The sequence below is a fragment of the Rhinopithecus roxellana genome, chromosome 12 (assembly GCF_007565055.1).
Source record: "Rhinopithecus roxellana isolate Shanxi Qingling chromosome 12, ASM756505v1, whole genome shotgun sequence".
In the NCBI taxonomy this organism is placed as follows: domain Eukaryota; kingdom Metazoa; phylum Chordata; class Mammalia; order Primates; family Cercopithecidae; genus Rhinopithecus; species Rhinopithecus roxellana.
This window is the reverse complement of record NC_044560.1, coordinates 29,338,077-29,356,604: the sequence shown is the minus strand read 5'-3', so window position 1 is coordinate 29,356,604 and position 18,528 is coordinate 29,338,077. Positions and strand designations below refer to the sequence as shown.

Below are 18,528 nucleotides of genomic sequence, written 5' to 3'. Positions count from 1 at the left end.
CAAGACGAGCTTGGGCAACAAAGCGAGATCCTGTCTCCACAAAAAATTTTTAAAAAATTATCCAGGTGTGGCCCGGGTGTGGTTGCTCACACCTGTAATCCCAGCATTTTGGGAGGCCGAGGCGAGTGGATCACAAGGTCAGGAGATCGAGGCCAGCCTGACCAACACGGTAAAACCCCGTCTCTACTAAAAATATCAAAATTCACTGGGTGTGGTGGTGAGCGCCTGTAATCCCAGCTACTTGGGAGGCTGAGGCCAGAGAATCGCTTGAACCTGGGAGGTTGCAGTGAGCTGAGATTGCGCCACTGCACTCTAGCCTGGGCGACAGAGCGAGACTCCATCTAAAAAAAAAAAAAAAAATTTATCCAGGTGTACTTCCAGCTCCTCAGGAGGCTAAGGCAAAATAAGCTAAAACATGTCTGGACAGTATGTCTGTACCACGACTGCATTTGGTTAGGATAGGCTAGATCAGTGGTTCTCAAAGTGTGGTCTGGGGCATCCCAGGAATCTCTGAGACCCTTCAGGGATCCACAAAGTCAAAACTATTTTTCTGATAACACGAAGCTGTTATTTGCCTTGTTCACTCTCATCCTTTCTTCAGTGTACAGTGGAATCTTGAGGTTACAGGACGTGTGATGATATTGGGAACAAACGTGAGCCTAAAAGAGGCAGTCCTTCAAGATGGATCCTGAGATACCTAAATTTAAAATAGAGTCAGGTGGCCTTTTGCTGACTAGGGGTCGCACAGAGTTTTCCAAAATCCACATCTTTTTATCTTTGGAGCTCAGCCACCTCAATCAATCAGAGCTCATCCGCCTAGCCAATCAGGGCTCACCCGTATCAATCGTTCAGAACTAAGCAAGTTTCAATCCTTCACTTACATAAATGGACCTGATTGGGAACCCAGGCAGGAACTTTGGCTATAAAACCTGAGTTTTCTTTTCATTCTCTGGAACCCACCTTTGTTTTATACTGGAGGCTGGGTTTCCCTGGTTTGCAAAGTATTCACTGGAGTAAAATCTCTTTTTTCCAAATTCCCTTTCAGAGAACTTTTAGTTACAGTATCATTGTTCTGATGTTTAATGGAAAGCGTGTACATGTCTTATGTTTTCTAGAAATTTCTAAGGTTGGTATAAACACAAGAGTTTAATTAAATACAGGGTATAAATACAAGAGTTTTTGAGATTAACTCAATTAGTTCTCAGTTCCTTGACTGTGCCCACTATCGTTGGTTGTACCTGCTGTGATGTCTGTGTATCTGTAACCTCATTATTGTCCAATACGGTCATTTTAAATCCTTAAAACGCTTTCCTTGTGCTTCTATTGAAATACATTTGTATTTGTGTCTTGTTTTACAACAATATTTTAGCAATTACTCAGTTTTAAATTTCTAATTAAATATCAATAGCTATAATTCACATAAACAAAAACTCTTTGGGATCCTCAATAATTTAAGAATGTAAAGGAATCCTAACACCAAAAAGCTTGATAACTGCTGGGCTAGATGATACTGCAGTAACAAACAATCCAAAAATTTCAATGGTTTATTTCTCTTTCACTTTACATGTCCATCTGAGGTCAGCTAGTACGGTTTGGCAATGTCTTCAGGTCCCAGGTTGACAGGTCCCAGGATGACACAGCAGTCATATGTGCCAATCACCAAGGCAGAGGGGAGAGCAGGCTCCCTGGCTCACACTGGCATTTAAATGCTTGGGCCTAGAAGTGACACACCTCACTTCCACTGACATCACTGCCTAGAACTAGTCCCATGGTCTTGCTCAACCACAAGGACACTAGCAAGTGCAGTCCTCCCATGTGCTGGGCAAGCAAAACCATGTTGGGTGAACCATACTTATACCTACCATGATGATGATATTGAATTTCATACTTCGAAGACTGAATAGAGCATGCAAATAACTCAATAATACCTCATATTTATACTCACTTTGGGAATACTAAAGCCACCAGGTTTTTTGTTGCTTTAGCCTGTATTTTCAAACTCAAACTTCCAGGCGATGTATCTGTATTACTAAATTTCACCAACCAAGGCTCCACAAACTATATTCTATATTCTACTGGATTTTGGGAAGTTTGCCTGATTACCACAATGGAAGATTCATTACTGTCCATATGTTCCACAATAATCTGATGGAAAGAAACTGCATTAGCTCATAAAAACCTGCAGTGTTTTTTTTTTTTTTTTTAATGATAGTTGGTGCTTATACACTTTAAAAGAAAAAGCAGATTTCACAGCTAATTAACACCAAGACAGCATGGGTGCTTTGTGCTGAGTAAGATCTGTTCTATGGAGAGAAAGGGTGTCACATATTATTTGATGTCATTTAGTAGATACCGATTATACTAAGAAACCAAGCCACTTACTTATCAGGCATTAAAAAGCAACCACGTAACTGGACTTGATTAAAAAAAAAAATTCCCTATTTCATTTTGTAAAGGTGCCAACCATATAGCCTGAGGCTTTACACAATGCAGTGCCTCTCATTCCCAGCTCCACCATATTCTGATGGTCTTTTTCTGGCTCAACCCCACCTCCTTTCATTTTCATTTACATGTAGAATATCTGCGGAAAGTCTGGAAACATGGGATTCATCCTCAAACAGAAATAAACCCCAAGGATGCATTTGGAATCATCCTACAACATCGAGCACTGTGTAGACTGGAGTAACTCATTCTGTCTGACTGATCTCCACAGGAACGTTGCAAGTAGAAGAGATTTAACATGAGACTAACCTGTATCTACTGTAAAAATGCAGCTCCATTTCATTGACAAAAAAAAAAAAAAAACCAACAACAACCAAACCCCATACAAAAATATGTCTGATCCATCTGAAACTTATTTTCTTTTACAAATATCATTAGTGGTGGTAGTGCAAAAGACGATCAAGTAACCTTTTCCCACCGCAATAAGAAACATAAGAGGAAGATAATCAATATCTGCCAGATGAATGAAGGACAAGCCCAGCAAGGGAAAAGCCGTCGTTTCAGCTTCTGGCATGCTATTCAGTGCTGGACTGAGTCTCCATAGGCCTTGACTTACTTTGGAGCCTGAGCATAAAGGCATATGTTTGAATTTGCTCTCTTCCTCTTGTGCATGCGGTAGATTTACCAAATTAACAACAAATAAATTCCTTCCAATAATAAGTTCCTCTAGAATAATTTGATGTCGAAAATTGCAATATGTTCCTCAAGAATACCAGTAGACAAGGTGAGTTATGTCGTTAACAAATACTTATCACTTCCATGAGTAAGTTTACTGAATGTCAACTGGCTTTAGAAACCACTGCGGCACAAAAGAAATACAATATGGTCCGTAGCTCAAAGAAATTACACATAGATTCCTGTCTATTTTCTATTCCCCATGCCCCCCAAAAATTCCATGTAAACATGGATTTAACTAAACAATATAAAACAGGAATGCTAACATTAATGATGCAGAAATAAGTTCACAGGAGTCAGAATGCAAAGAAAACTTCACGGAGGTGGTGAGAACCCCAGTGAGAACACAAAGGTGGACTCTTGATTTGCTTTGGGTATCCAAGATGGGCTGTGGCATCTCAGGGGACAATAACATCCTGAGGAAACAGGCCGGTGTTGGGGACAGAAACACAGAACACTGACCAAACCGGCAGAGGCATAAAGGGGCATAAGAAGGCGGGAAGTAGGTAAGAAACTAATTTGGACACCCATCTGTCTGCTCAATTTATTCAGCAAACATTTGCTAACTAGCATTATGTGCCTGGCACTGTGCAGGGGATATAATGGTGACTCAGATAGCCATGGCCGCTGACCACACGGTGCTTCCTCTGTAGTGGAAGAGGGCAGAACATCACCACAAAGTAGCCAGAAAATACAGAAAACATCTAATTTATACAGGGCTTTAGAAATGGAGCCAAGGAGTTTGACCCTGACCCAAGAAATAAGAGGAAGTCATACAAGGTTTCTGGGTAGAGAAATAATGTGACCAGTATTATTTGTTAAGATTAATTTGGTACAGCTTGACTGAAACAAACAAACAAAAAACAAATCCAGAGAGATCTAAAGGAAACAGCAGCAGAAATTCAAGGCTGAGGTTCTGTGACCAGCAGCCTGGAAGCTGAAACAGAAATGACGGATCAGAGTCTGCTGAAGTTCTAGAGGATTCATGGATCTAAGGGACAGTTATTGAATGTGAAATGGAGAAGAATCAACGAGCATTCCAGGGTTTTGGCTCGAACATGGGTTAGGGAGAAATCGGGACGTAGTCAGGCTTGGGGCCGAGGTGAATATGAACACCTAGGTGGCGTGATGTCCAGAAGGCAGATAGAGATGCAGGGTTGAAGCAAGAGACTTAGAGAGCTGGCTGGGCACGGGGGCTCCGCCTGTAATCCCAGCATTCTGGGAGGCTGAGGCGAGCGGATCACCTGAGGTTGGGAGTTCCAGACCAGCCTGACCAACATGGAGAAACCCTGTCTCCGGTAAAAATACAAAAAAAACAGCCAGGCATGGTGGTGCATGCTACTCGGGAGGCTGAGGCAGGAGAATCGCTTGAACCCAGGAGACGGAGGCTGTGGTGAGCCAAGATCGCACCATTGCACTCCAGCCTGGGCAACAAGAGCGAAACTCTATCTCAAAAAAAAAAAAAAAAAAAAAAAAAAAAAAAAAAAAAAAATCCAAGGAGGTGAGGACTGAACCTGGACAAAGGGCTATGTAAGGACAGGGAACGTGTAACTGGCAAGGTGAAAAAGGACCGAGAAGCATCACAGAGCTTTAAAGACTTGTCAATAGTGTCACAAATGCATTTATACAGATTTACAGCTAACAAAATAATTCCACTATTTCCTCACTTAATACTTTATTTTTTTTAGATGGAGTCTCACTCTGTTGCCCAGGCTGGAGTGCAGTGGCATAATCCCGGCTCACTGCAAGCTCCGCCTCCTGGGTTCACGTCATTCTCCTGACTCAGCCTCCCACGTAGCTGGGACTACAGGTGCCCATTACTAAGCCCAGATAATTTTTTTTGTATATTTAGTAGAGACGGGGTTTCACCGTGTTAGCCAGGATGGTCTTGATCTCCTGACCTCGTGATCCGCCCACCTCGGCCTCCCAAAGTGCTGGGATTACAGGCGTGAGCCACCACGCCCGGCCAATACTTTAATACTCAAAATGCCTTGAAGTTGGTATCAGACTCCCATTTTACAGACAAAAATCCCAAGGACTGGAAAGATCAAGTGACTTGTTGAAGATGGAGGAGGAGTTTATTTGGTTATGGACCTCTAACCTGAAAGATGGTTAGAATAATGTGTAGCCTAACTCAAACCAAACTTCAGTTCATGAAAGTGAAAGGCAACACAGAGAGGGAAGAGGCATTTACAACATATATATATATATACCAGATCAAGGATCAACCAAATTACATACTAACCAATAAGAGCCTTCCTTATTAATGGCTATGCTCATGACACTAAGAGAAATACACGGCATTCATGTTAAAGGCATATGTCCACTGCTATGTCAAGCATTTCCATGCACTCCCACAAAAGCTCTACGACAGTAAAACTGTCTGGATTTTATGCATGAACGGGCTCAGACAGGTTAGGTAATTTGCCCCCACAAAACCTGCTAAAAACTCAAACTTGGATCTGACTCCTGCGGCTGTGCTATCTTCACAATGACCCCTTGTGAAGCTCTACCGCTGTCCCTGGACATTCAGATCATCACCAATGAATGCTCCTTGATGTTTAAACACGCAAGGGGTGGGCTAGGTGATTTCAGCTGTCCTTCACTTAAAACTCCTGAATTGCCCGGGCGTGGCGGCTCACGTCTGTAATCCCAGCACTTTGGGAGGCCGAGGCGGGCAGATCGCGAGGTCAGGAGATCGAGACCATCCTGGCTAACACGGTGAAACCCCCGTCTCTACTAAAAATACAAAAAATTAGCCGGGCGTGGTGGCGGGCGCCTGTAGTCCCAGCTACTCATGAGGCTGAGGCGGGAGAATGGTGCAAAACCGGGAGGTGGAGCTTGCTGTGAGCCGAGATCGTGCCACTGCACTCCAGTCTGGGCGACAGAGCTAGACTCCAACTCAAAAAAAAAAAAAAAAAAAAAAAAAACAAAACCCTGAATTCTATCACATCTTTGTTGAGGACAGAGGTCAGCTTGACCTACACTGATTTTGGAAGTTTGGCTCCTACAGTCATTTTAAGTTTCACTTTGGAAAGAGCTTAGTAGATAAATAATCAAATCACAAATGAGTCAGAAAAGCTGAACAGAGAGACTGATAAAATAATTCTAAAAAGTTCCTACAAATAGGAATAATTTTTGAAACTTAAGTGAGTTCTACTTAACCCAGAGTTAAGGAAAAAACTTACAAAACTCACAGAACACAATACCTCCTAGATGGCAATATAAATTTGAAAAAAAAGATTAACACAATGAGTAACAACAGAATTCCAAATACAAACAAAAAACAAAAAACAAACAAAAAACAAAGGCAGGAAGCACATCACCTGCTGCAAGGTGTATGGGGCAGAGGAGGAGTCAAATCCTGCAGCACACACCTCGGCTACAATCACAGAATTCAAGAACAAATGGGCCAAAGGAGCAAACATCCTGATTCCCAATCAGAGGTCATTCCAAGGGCTTAGGAAATCTTTTGCTACCATGGTACAACTGGGTTTTCATTACTCTTCCTGATCATGTTCCTATATTTATTTGTTGCCCTTGAGATGAATAGAAAATAAAAAGGCCCCAGTCTCTAGAAACAAGCTCCAGAGTTGCACCAAAATTGATGGCTCAGATCCTATCTTAACAGTAAGAAATTGGCTTATTTCTCCCTAAAAGCCTGATCTTACACCTTCTCTCGTCCGTGTTCATCTGTTATACCCTGCCTACTCATGCAGACTTCTTGTGGTTGATTTCTATTGGCTTGGCATTTTACTGCTGAAGAATTTTCTGGCTCCTGTCAACTAGGAGGGTACGCTGTACACTCAAAACATGCAGAAGTGGTTCCAACGGTCCATGAGCCAAACCGGAATCCAGCTGTCAGATTTTCATCTCGAAGGAGGTTCCACTCCAAGCTGCAAGCTCCTTCCACCGAGTGCAGCCCGTGCCAGGCGTGTGCCATTAACAGTGGTAATAAAACAGCAATGTTCAGTTGTCTTCTTTTTAAGAAATGTGTGTCTCTTGTAAAAAATATATGCTATTTTATTTATTCATCTGTTGTCTTACATCCTTTCTTAAACAAGGTAAGGTGTAAATAAGTAAAATTGAAATGAAAGGTGAATAAAAAGCAGACACAAATTCCACAGCCAGGTAAAGCATGTTGCTCTCATGTCCCCTATTTTCCATTGTTTTATTACTAAATTCACAGCGAATACAAAAGTTTTCCATTGAATTCTCTTTAAGAAAGAAAATAAAAGAGGTGTTTTGGTAGATAATGCAAAATTAGAGCATTAACATTTCAAGAAGCAATTGTTTGAAATGCCCAAAGCAGAAAATAACTGGCTTATAGGCCATTAAGGAAATACACTGTAAAATGAAACCTCATGTTTGCCAGTCACATTATGAGATGACATTGGAAGTGGCGGGGCGTCCTCAACCACTCCCTCCCTGCACACAGGCAGCTTCTCTAAACTCCACATCTCCAGCACCCTCTTGAGCCCACCCCTGCCCCCAGCTCTGCCTCCTCTCTGCTTGGCTCACAACTATCCTACCTTTACCCCAAACACCCCAAAAAGGTTATCCCTGAGCCCACAACCTACTCCCATGCTTAGCCCCAACTTCCAGGAAAGCTCCCTATCCCCATGTCAACTTTCCAGGAAGCCCAAGTTCAGAGAGATCACTGTCTTTTAAACAGAACAAACTCAGTGTTTTGAAAAGAAAGTAAAAAAGCTTCAGGAATTTCTTTTCTTTTCTTTTTTTTGAGACAGGGTTTTGCTCTTGTTGCCCAGGATGGTGTGCAGTGGCACAACTTCAGCTCACTGCAGCCTCTGCCTCCGGGTTCAAGTGAATCTCCTGCCTCAGCCTCCTGAGTAGCTGAGATTACAGGCATTTGCCACCACACCTGGCTAATTTTTGTATTTTTAGTAGAGATGGGGTTTCTCCATGTTGGACAGGAGGGTCTCAAACTCCTGACCTCAGGTGATCTGCCCGCCTCAGCCTCCCAAAGTGCTGGGATTACAGGTGTGAGCCACCGCGCCCAGCCTCTTTTTTGATAGTCTTGCTCTGTCGCCCAGGCTGGAGTACAGTGGCACAATCTTGGCTCACTGCAACCTCCGCTTCCTGGGTTCAATTAATTCTCCTGTCTCAGCCTCCCAAGTAGCTGGGATTACAGGTGAGCACCACTCCGCCTGGCTATTTTTTTTTTTTTTTTTTTTGTATTTTTAGTGGAGATGGGGTTTCGCCATGTTGACCAGGCTGGTCTCAAACTCCTGACCTCAGGTGATCCGCCCGCCTCCGCCTCCCAAAGTGCTGGGATTACAGGCATGAGCCACCATGATCAGCCTCAGGAATTTCATAAACTAATGCTTAGCATACATTCTAGCACTATAATTTTTAGTAATATAACAAGTGGACAGCAAAGTTCATCCTTAGCCAGGATGAAGCATACCAAGGCTTTTTACGAACATGTATGTCTTTTACATTTTAAAATTTTATTTATCATCATTATTATTATTTTTTACATGGAGTCTCACTCTGTCGCCCAGGCTGGAGTGCAGTGGTGTGATCTTGGTTCACTGCCAACTCTGTCTCCCGGGTTCAAGCAATTCTCCTGCTTCAGTCTCCTGAGTAGCTGGGATTACAGGCGCCCGTCACCACACCTGGCTAATTTTTGTATTTTTAGTAGAGATGGGGTTTCACCACGTTGCCCAGGCTGGTCTCGAACTCCTGACCTTGTGATCAGCCCGCCTCGGCCTCCCAAAGTGCTGGGATTACAGGCATGAGCCACCATGCCTGGACTTTTATTTATTATTTTTATAGACAGAGTTTTGCTCTCTTGCCCAGCCTACAGTGTGGTGGTGTGACTGTAGCTCACTGCTGCCCCAGACTTCTGGGTTCAAGCAACCCTCCTGTAACCAAGTACTCCCATTATCCTTTTTTTTGAGACGGAGTCTCATTCTGTTGCTCAGGCTGGAACGCAGTGGCGTGATCTCTGCTCACTGCAACCTCCACCTCCCAGCAGAGATTCTCCTGCCTCAGCCTCCTGAGTAACTAGGATTACAGGCGCCCGCCATCAAGTCTGGCTAAGTTTCGTATTTTTAGTAGAGATGGGGTTTCACCATGCTGGTCAGGCAGGTCTTGAACTCCTGACCTCAAGTGATCTGCCGGCCTCGGTCTCCCAAAGTGCTGGGATTACAGGCGTGAGCCACCATGCCCGGCCCCATTTTTCTAAGAAATAGTTTAATTATTTTCTCCTCTCCCCCTTTCCCCTGTACCCTGTTTCCTACTTAGCCCTTTAAAAATGCAAATATAACCTTTCCCCTCCCCCTCACCAGACATCCTCTATGGGGCAAGTTCGTCTATGTGCTCCAAGACAGATCTCTTGACAGTGGATCTGCAGACCAAATCATGTCCCCATGGCCACTTTTACTTATTTCTGCCCAGGAAGGTGCCAACTCAACTGCCAGGTAGATAAAGTACCCAGACAGCAGGGGGACCCCTGCCCTTGCTCATTTTCTCCTATACCTTATAAAAGTGCCCGCTTTCTGCTCCAAAAGTGAAGCGGTATGGCAGGACTTCGTGCCCCTTGCTCAAGCTGGCTTCGGAGTCAATTCACTGGCTTTGAATGCGGTCTCAATCTTGTTAACTGGACTCTGCATGCAGTGAACAACTGACCCGCTTTTCGGTTGCACTCCCACCTTAGGCTAGACTACAGGTTACAGTGCACGCCACCATGCCCGGCTAGTTAAAAAAAAATTTTTTTGGCCGGGCGCGGTGGCTCATGCCTGTAATCCCAGCACTATGGGAGGCCGAGGTGGGCAGATCACAAGGTCAGGAGATCGAGACCATGCTGGCTAACACAGTGAAACCCCGTCTCTACTAAAAAGACAAAATAAAAAATTAGCCGGGTGTGGTAGTGGGCGCCTGTAGTCCCAGCTACTCGGGAGGCTGAGGCAGGAGAATGGCGTGAACCCAGGCGGCAGAGCTTGCAATGAGCCAAGATTGCGCCACTGTGCTCCAGCCTGGGCGACACAGCGAGACTCCGTCTCAAAAAAATATTTTTTTAATTAACGATGGGGTCTCGCTATGTTATGTCACCCAGGCTGGTCTCAAACTCCTGGCCTCAAGCTATCCTCCTGCCTTAGCCTCCTAAGGTGCTGGAATTACAGGTGTGAGCCACCCCCCAATCCTTATGTCTTTTTTTAAAATAAGCAAAACTTCAAACTTATCAAAATTCAAGAAATAACAACAGTAAGTATTAACTAAACACCTACTTATGCCAGGCACTTTATATACATCCTCAGCACCTGGCAATACACATACCACACAGGTCATCCTGGCCTACAGTAAGTGCATAAGACATTATTACCTGTTACCTACATTTCAACATTAAAGAAATTGACAGCCAGGCGCGGTGGCTCACGCCTGTAATCCCAGCACTTTGGGAGGCTGAGGCGTGAGGATCATGAGGTCAGGAGTTTGAGACCAGTCTGTCCAACATAGTGAAACCCTACCTCTACTAAAAAAACAAAAAATTAGCTGGGTGTGGTGATGTGTGCCTGTAATCCCAGCTACTCGGGAGGCTGAGGCAGGAGAACTGTGTGAATCCAGGAGGTGGAGGTTGCAGTGAGCCGAGATCGTGCCATTGCACTCCAGCCTGGGTGGCAGTGTGAGACTCCATCTCAAAAAGACAGAAATTGAGAAGCAGAAAGGTTAAACTACTAGCCTTGAAGCACAAAACTTCCAGAAGAGTAAAATGGGATTTGAATACTGGACTGCGGCTGCAAAGCCCTACATGGTGGCCTCACTCTATCCCATTGTTAACCAAGAAGTACTGGTGCCTCCATTCTTCAGGTAAGTAGAGGCTGAGGTTAAATGACTTGTTGAAGGTCACACAAGAGGCAGGCAGCACGGGCTGAAATTTTTGCTCCTCAGCCTCTTGGCTTACAGAACACCCTACGGAATGCGGACATCTGGATAAGTTGTTTTTGGACAACTGAGGCTTAACTCTATGTGCCCAAGGCAAACATTTAACTGGAGTCATTATAAATATCAAACTTTAACATAATGTAGTAGATGGAAAATGAAGGAATTGACCTTTTCAGAGCCATCTTTATTTCTCTTATTAAGACAAAATTAACTTCCCATCATGAGGTTTGATAAGAAAGCAATGAATGCGTAAACACATACTGCCTCACCGCTTTAGGGATTTGAGTGGCTCCAATTGGCACAGTTGAGCCTTTTACACGTCAATTTCTGCAGATGGCTGAGTCAGCGGTCCTGATAGGAGGGTCTGCTGCCTCCTTCTTTGTGGGTGACTTTGACCCTAGGACAATCTTGAGAGTGACCAGGGGACCTTCCTCTACTTTTCTAGCCCTTTCTCTCAGTCTGCAGTTCAAACTCAATGGGTGGGCCTTACTCTGTGGCTGTAACCTGCAGCCGAAGAAACCCAGACAACCCAAACTTGTGAAAATAATGATCTACCCTGTACCAGAGATGGAAAGAAAATGCAGGGGCTTGGGGTAAACTTTTTACTGGTAGGTGATACTTTTGTACTTCTGGTTTCATGGCTGTTCTGGAAGGATGAAGATCCCAGAACACTGACCTCCATACATGGACTGCAAGAAAAAACTTTTTTATTTATCAACAACTTCATTTTTTACTTAACTGTGTTTTTTCCAAAAGTGTTTAAAACTTGAAAAGAAGGGTGGATCCTTAAGGTTAAAACAATTGGGACCAGAGATCTTCAAACAGGTTATAAACACTGCAAAAATGAAATTCTTTCAAAGACACTGACAAAGAACTGTAGCCATTTGTCTTGGGAATAAATTAGGTTTGAAATGTGTCAATTAAGTTCCTAATTAAAGGATCAGGTAAATTTAACCCTGATTTATAGTTAAGGAATCCTTTCTCCAAATACATTTTGCAAAAATCATCCTGGAAATCTCAGAGAAGTCAGATTTTAGGAACCTGATAATGCATCTAACACTAAACCAGAAAACCAGTCTGGTTTTAGTGTGCCCAGGTAATGATAACTTACTCCCTCCTCTCAATGTGAGGCAGAAAGGACAGAGGACGGCCCTGCTCTGTAAACAGGAAATCTAGAAGGAGAATCATTAAAGATCATGGGGTCTTGTAATAGGAGAATGGGGGGTCCTGTCCAGCTGCCTGCTTCACTCTCTCCAACAGCAGCAACAGCGGGGTCTCCAACCTTTAACACCAGGTACTGACATAATTTTTCCAGACTAGTGGGAGTGGAATGAAACTGTTCCACCTGGGATCATCAGGCATTAGATTCTCCTACGGAGCACGTAACCTAGATCCCTTGCATGTGCAGTTCCCAACAGGGTTTGTGCTCCTATGAGAACCTAATGCCACCACCAATCTGACAGGCAGAGCTCAGGCGGTGACGCCTGCCCGCCGGACGCTAACCGCTTGCTTGCCCACCACTCACCTCCTGCTGTGCGGCCCAGTTTCTAACAAGTCACAGACCAGTACTGGTCCATGACCAGGGGGTTGAGGATCCCTGCTCTAGAATACAAATTTAAAGGGATATTTTAAAGTTTAAAAACCTGGAGAGGGAGATTCTTCAGCTGATTTTTGACATTTCTGTATTAATCCAATTATATACTTCTATTATGCTTATAATTTTAAAGTAGGATTCCCTGGTTTTGTCTGGAGTTGTTTCCATTTGAGATTTCTAAAGAAAAGTCTCTGAACTCTACTGAACATTGAGAGTTTTGAAGACACTCTTTTGAAGGTACTGTGAAGTGGGAAGAGGGCCTTGCCTCTCACAGCTATACTTAAATGGCAACTACTCTAGAACTGACAGCAAACAGACAAACAGGTATTAAGATATTCTTCCAACCATACATGTAAGAATTAAGATTACCCTGATTTTTTCCAACTAAATCACGTTATTTCAACTTCATGTTTGATTTCACACAATAAATTCCAGTAAATATCAAGTCCAGACATTACATTCAGAGCTTCTAGTGGAATTCCAGGACAGAAAACCAGCACACCACACCTGAGTATGATATTTAACACCAAGTTTGCTGACAAAGACAACAAAAGTGTCTTCTGCAAAGGGGCATGTTTCATATGGATTTAACCTATAGCCATACAGCCATAAATATGGAAAGTGCCTTCACTCACTGGGAGAAGTAAAACAAAATTTTTTAAAGAAATATTTCTTGGCTGGGTGCAGTGGCTCATGCCTGTAATCCCAGCACTTTGGGCGGCTGAGATGGGCGGACTGCTTGAGCTCAGGAGTTTGAGACCAGCCGCGGCAACACAGTGAGACCCTGTCTCTACAAAAACTACAAAAATCAGCCGAGTGTGGTGGTGTGTGCCTGTAATACCAACCACTCTGGTGACTGAGGTAGGAGGATCACCTGAGCTGGGGAACGTGGAGGCTGCTGTGAGCCATGACTACGCCACTGCAATCCAGCCTGGGTAAAGTCTAAAAATATATATATAATATATATATATTTTATATAAATATATATTTATTTATATAAAAAATATACACACACACATATATACGTATATATACATACACACACACACACATATATGTATATATACTTCATCCTTAAGTCTAATAACAGTGACAGGCCTAGCCAGGCATGGTGGTTCATGCCTGTAATTCCGGCACTTTGGGAGGCAGAGATGGGAGGATGGCTTGAGCTCAGGAGACCAACCTGGGCAACAAAGAGAGACCCTGTCTCTACAAAAGATACAAAAATTAGCTAGGCATAGTGGCATGTGCCTGTGGTCCTAGCTACTAGCAAGGCTGAGGTGGGAGCACCTGAGCCCGGGGAAGTCGAGGTTGCAGTGCACCATGATCCACCTCTGCACTTCAGCCTGGGCAACAGAGCGAGACCCTGTCTCTAAACAAACAAACAAACAAACAAAAAACCAAACAAATAACATTTCTTTGGCTCCCATCCGTAAGTCCAAAAACAATGACAGGCCCTACAATTTCAGCAGTTTCAAGGTACACCTTTGACAAAATGTTTACCTAGCACTCCGGCTAAAACTATTATTCTAGACCTGCTTGATCATCTGCAGCTGCCTAAGGTGCAGTACGCCTGATAAATGGCTGCTCAATTACTGACATCCCAGACTAAGTACGCATGATTTCAGAAAGGCTGGTTTCATTTATTGCTTGACTTCTAAAAACTGGAAAAAAAGAATAACTAGCCAGACATCTTCATTTAAAGGGAAGAAACTGAAGGCTAAAGAAGTGATGAGCCCATTAAAACCTAGATGACGGGTTGATGGGTGCAGCAAACCACCATGGCACATGTGTACCTATGTAACAAACCTGCACATTCTGCATGTGTATCCCAGAACTTACAGTTAAAAAAAAAAAAAAAAAAGAAAAGAAAAAAAAGAAGTGATTAGCCCAAAGTGTTGATTAATGAGAACAAGAACCCCCAGGTGCCCTACGGCAACCTAACAAAATCTGCAATTTCCAAAGATATTTCCCTGGACATTCTCTCTTTTTTTTTTTTTTTTTTTTTTGAGACGGAGTCTCGCTCTGTCGCCTGGGCTGGAGTGCAGTGGCCGGATCTCAGCTCACTGCAAGCTCCGCCTCCCGGGTTTACGCCATTCTCCTGCCTCAGCCTCCCGAGTAGCTGGGACTACAGGCGCCCGCCACCTCACCCGGCTAGTTTTTTGTATTTTTTAGTAGAGACGGGGTTTCACCATGTTAGCCAGGATGGTCTCGATCTTCTGACCTCGTGATCCGCCCGTCTCGGCCTCCCAAAGCGCTGGGATTACAGGCTTGAGCCACCGCGCCCGGCCTCCCTGGACATTCTCACAGTACAGTGGCCCATACGTTTGAGGGATTCTTACATGCGGTGCCCAGTGTCAGGCCTCTGAGTCCAAGCTAAGCCATCACATCCCCTGGTGACCTGCAGGTATCCGTCCAGATGGCCTGAGCAACTGAAGAGCCACAAAAGAAGTGAAAACAGCCAGGTCCTGCCTTAACTGAAGACATTCCACCACGGTGATTTGTTCCTGCCCCACCCTAACTGATCAATTGGCCTTAGGACAATACAGGCTCCCAGCCCTTGTGATAATGTACTTTGTGACATTCCCCCGCCCTTAAGAGGGTACTCTAATATTCTCCCCACCCTTGAGAATGTGCTTTGTAAGATCCACCCCCTGCCCACAAAAAATTGCTCCTAACTCCACCGCCTATCCTAAACCTATAAGAACTAATGATAATCCCACCACACTTTGCTGACTCTCTTTTCGGACTCAGCTCGCCTGCACCCAGGTGATTAAAAAGCTTTATTGCTCACACAAAGCCTGTTTGGGGGTCTCTTCACACGGATGCGCGTGACACTCAAGGATACAGTACCAGAACTAGCAGCTTTGTAATCCAAGGACTGGTAAGGTAAAGTGACAGAATAGCACGGAGCTCACAAGCTGGGCTTCAGAGTCAGACTGCCTGGGTTGAGTTCAGGCTCTTGCATTTTCTAGTAGTGTGTCTAAAGTCACACTACTTAATCTCTCTATGCCTTAGTTTCCTCAAGTGTAAATCAAAGGACTATCCTCAGAATTAAATGAGATAACAGTACAAAATTCATTCAGCATAGCGGTCCCACACAAGGTAAGTTAGTATTATTTTATTTTATTTTATTTTTGAGACAGAGTCTCCCTGTGTCTCCCAGACTGGAGTGCAATGGCGCAATCTCGGCTCACTGCAAGCTCCGCCTCCCGGGTTAAGGCCATTCCCCTGCCTCAGCCTTCCGAGTAGCTGGGACTACAGGCGGCCGCCACCACGCCCGGCTAATTTTTTTTTTTTTTTTTTTTTTGAGACGGAGTCTCACTCTGTCACCCAGGCTGGAGTGCAGTGGCCAGATCTCAGCTCACTGCAAGCTCCGCCTCCCGGGTTCACGCCATTCTCCTGCCTCAGCCTCCCGAGTAGCTGGGACTACAGGCGGCCGCCACCACGCCCGGCTAATTTTTTTTTTTTTTTTTTTTGAGACGGAGTCTCACTCTGTCACCCAGGCTGGAGTGCAGTGGCCAGATCTCAGCTCACTGCAAGCTCCGCCTCCCGGGTTCACGCCATTCTCCTGCCTCAGCCTCCCGAGTAGCTGGGACTACAGGCGCCACCACCTCGCCCGGCTAGTTTTTTGTATTTTTAGTAGAGACGGGGTTTCACCGTGTTAGCCAGGATGGTCTCGATCTCCTGACCTCGTGATCCGCCCGTCTCGGCCTCCCAAAGTGCTGGGATTACAGGCTTGAGCCACCGCGCCCGGCACGCCCGGCTAATTTTTTGTACTTTTTTTTTTTTTTTTTTTTGTGAGACGGAGTCTCACTCTGTCCACCAGGCTGGAGTACAGTGGCGCGATCTCGGCTCACTGCAAGCTCCGCCTCCTGGGTTCACGCCATTCTCCTGCCTCAGCCTCCCTAGTAGCTGGGACTACAGGCGCCCGCCACCGCGCCCGGCTAATTTTTTGTATTTTTAGTAGAGACGGGGTTTCACCGTGGTCTCTATCTCCTGATCTTGTGATCCGCCCGCCTCGGCCTCCCAAAGTGCTGGGATTACAGGCGTGAGCCACCGCGCCCGGCCATTTTTTGTATTTTTAGTAGAGACAGGGTTTCACCGTGTTACCAGGATGGTCTCGATCTCTTGACCTCGTGATCCACCCGCCTCGGCCTCCCAAAGTGCTGGGATTACAGGCGTGAGCCACCACTCCCGGCCAAGTTAGTATTATTAACACCACATAGACCAATATTTACTGACAACACACACTGAACCCGCTTTGATTAGCATAGCCAAACTTGGCTAGCTTTCATTACCACTGGAAAACCTGAGAGATGGAATTAGAAATTCTCTGGCAGGGCTGAAACACCTGGACCTACCGGCTTAGAGAAACCGATTGACTTGACCCCGGAAGCCTTCTCGCCCTTCAAACCTATCTCAACTCCAGACTAGTCATGAAGAAAGGAGGTGTAGTGGGGCCCTACTACTGCCAGACTACGTGAGACTCTCTTGTGTTCTCTTTTATTCGTTGAGGAGACAGGGTACAAGTGCTTGGTGTGAATGTTAAAGGTGTTGTTACGGCACCACTTCTTTTCTGGCCTAGAGCTTCTTCCTAATCTGCAGCCTCCCAGCCGAGGGTCTGTATCCCGGAGGCTCTGCCTTAAATTTCAGGAAAGCGGGTCCAGAGGAATGAAAGAGGGCACGAGACGCGTGCCTCTGAGGCCGGACCCACTTCAGAGGCAGGAAGTTCCCAAGAAAGACAGATAGAGCCGTAAGGACGTTCCCTACTGGCCTTGACCTTGGTGGGTGAGACTCAGTTTGCCATCCTGCTGGCGGCGGCGATGACACAGCCCCTCAGCCAGGACGGGTATGTGGGCTGAGCGCGGGACGGGGTCTCGGAGGACTGCGAACCCCACCCCGGTAGCCTCCTCGGGGACCCTGTTTCCTGTCGTGGGTTTGGAGACCTCTGGCCCTGCCCGGACACAGTGCACGCGACGCACTGGCCTCTAGGAGCTGGGGGGGAGGCCGGACCCGGCACCCCCGGTGGGAGAGTCTGGGCAGTGGGGACGGCTCCGTCGGCCGGCTGGCGCGCACGTCGCCGGGGTCACGCGGCCTCCCCGCCGGACCCGAGCCTCCCGTGGCGGGGGTGGGCGGCCGCCGCCAGCCCGGCCCTCCCGAATGACCGGGCTCGGCCTCAGCCCCCAGAGCGTCCAGCCGCTGGCCTCACCTCCCTGCGCACGTTCAGCAACGAGTAATAGTCTTCATTGTCCAGCTCCTCCTCGCTCAAGGCCGTCGCCATCTTCGCAACCTTTCACCCCGTCAAACCGGCAAGGCCGTCCTCAAGAGGGGCCAGTGATCCGCGGCAGGGACAGCGCGGGCCAGCCCGGCTGCGCCACAGCGGCCCCTGGCGGCTCGGAGCCGTCCACGCCCGACAGGAGTGCGCCTGCGCTTTGCGCCCCCGCGCGGCGTAGGGCGGGACGCGACACCTAGGCCGCCCTGGCTGGGTGACCACGCGGGTCACCTCTCGTGCTCCCAATGGACGCGTGGCACGCGGCGTGGCTGGGTCCTCGGGGGCCTGAGATCCAGCCACCAGGACTCCCTAGACTAGAAAGGGAAACTTTGCTTTTTTTTTTTTTTTTTTTTTGAGATGGAGTCTCACTCTGTCGCCCAGGCTGGAGTGCAGTAGCGCGATCTCGGCTCACTGAAACCTCCACCTCCCGGGTTCAAGCGATTCTCCTGCCTCAGCCTCCCGAGTAGCTGCGACTGCAGGCGCCCGCCATCACGCCCGGTTAATTTTTTTGTATTTTTGGTAGAGACAGGGTTTCACCATGTTGGCCAGGCTGGTCTCGGACTCCTGACCTCAG

General features: G+C 46.1%; 1 protein-coding gene across 1 annotated transcript in view; it reads right to left on the bottom strand.

Annotated features, from left to right (window-relative positions):
- The window catches only part of DNAJC11 (DnaJ heat shock protein family (Hsp40) member C11), a 72,881-nt gene extending 54,776 nt beyond the window's left edge, over positions 1–18,105 (bottom strand). The window contains exon 1 of the mRNA XM_010357385.1: positions 17,892–18,105. Coding sequence (XP_010355687.1) covers positions 17,892–17,963 — 72 coding nt within the window. The 5' untranslated portion in view covers positions 17,964–18,105. The remainder of the gene's footprint in view (positions 1–17,891) is intronic.
- Between the last annotated feature and the right edge of the window lie 423 nt (positions 18,106–18,528).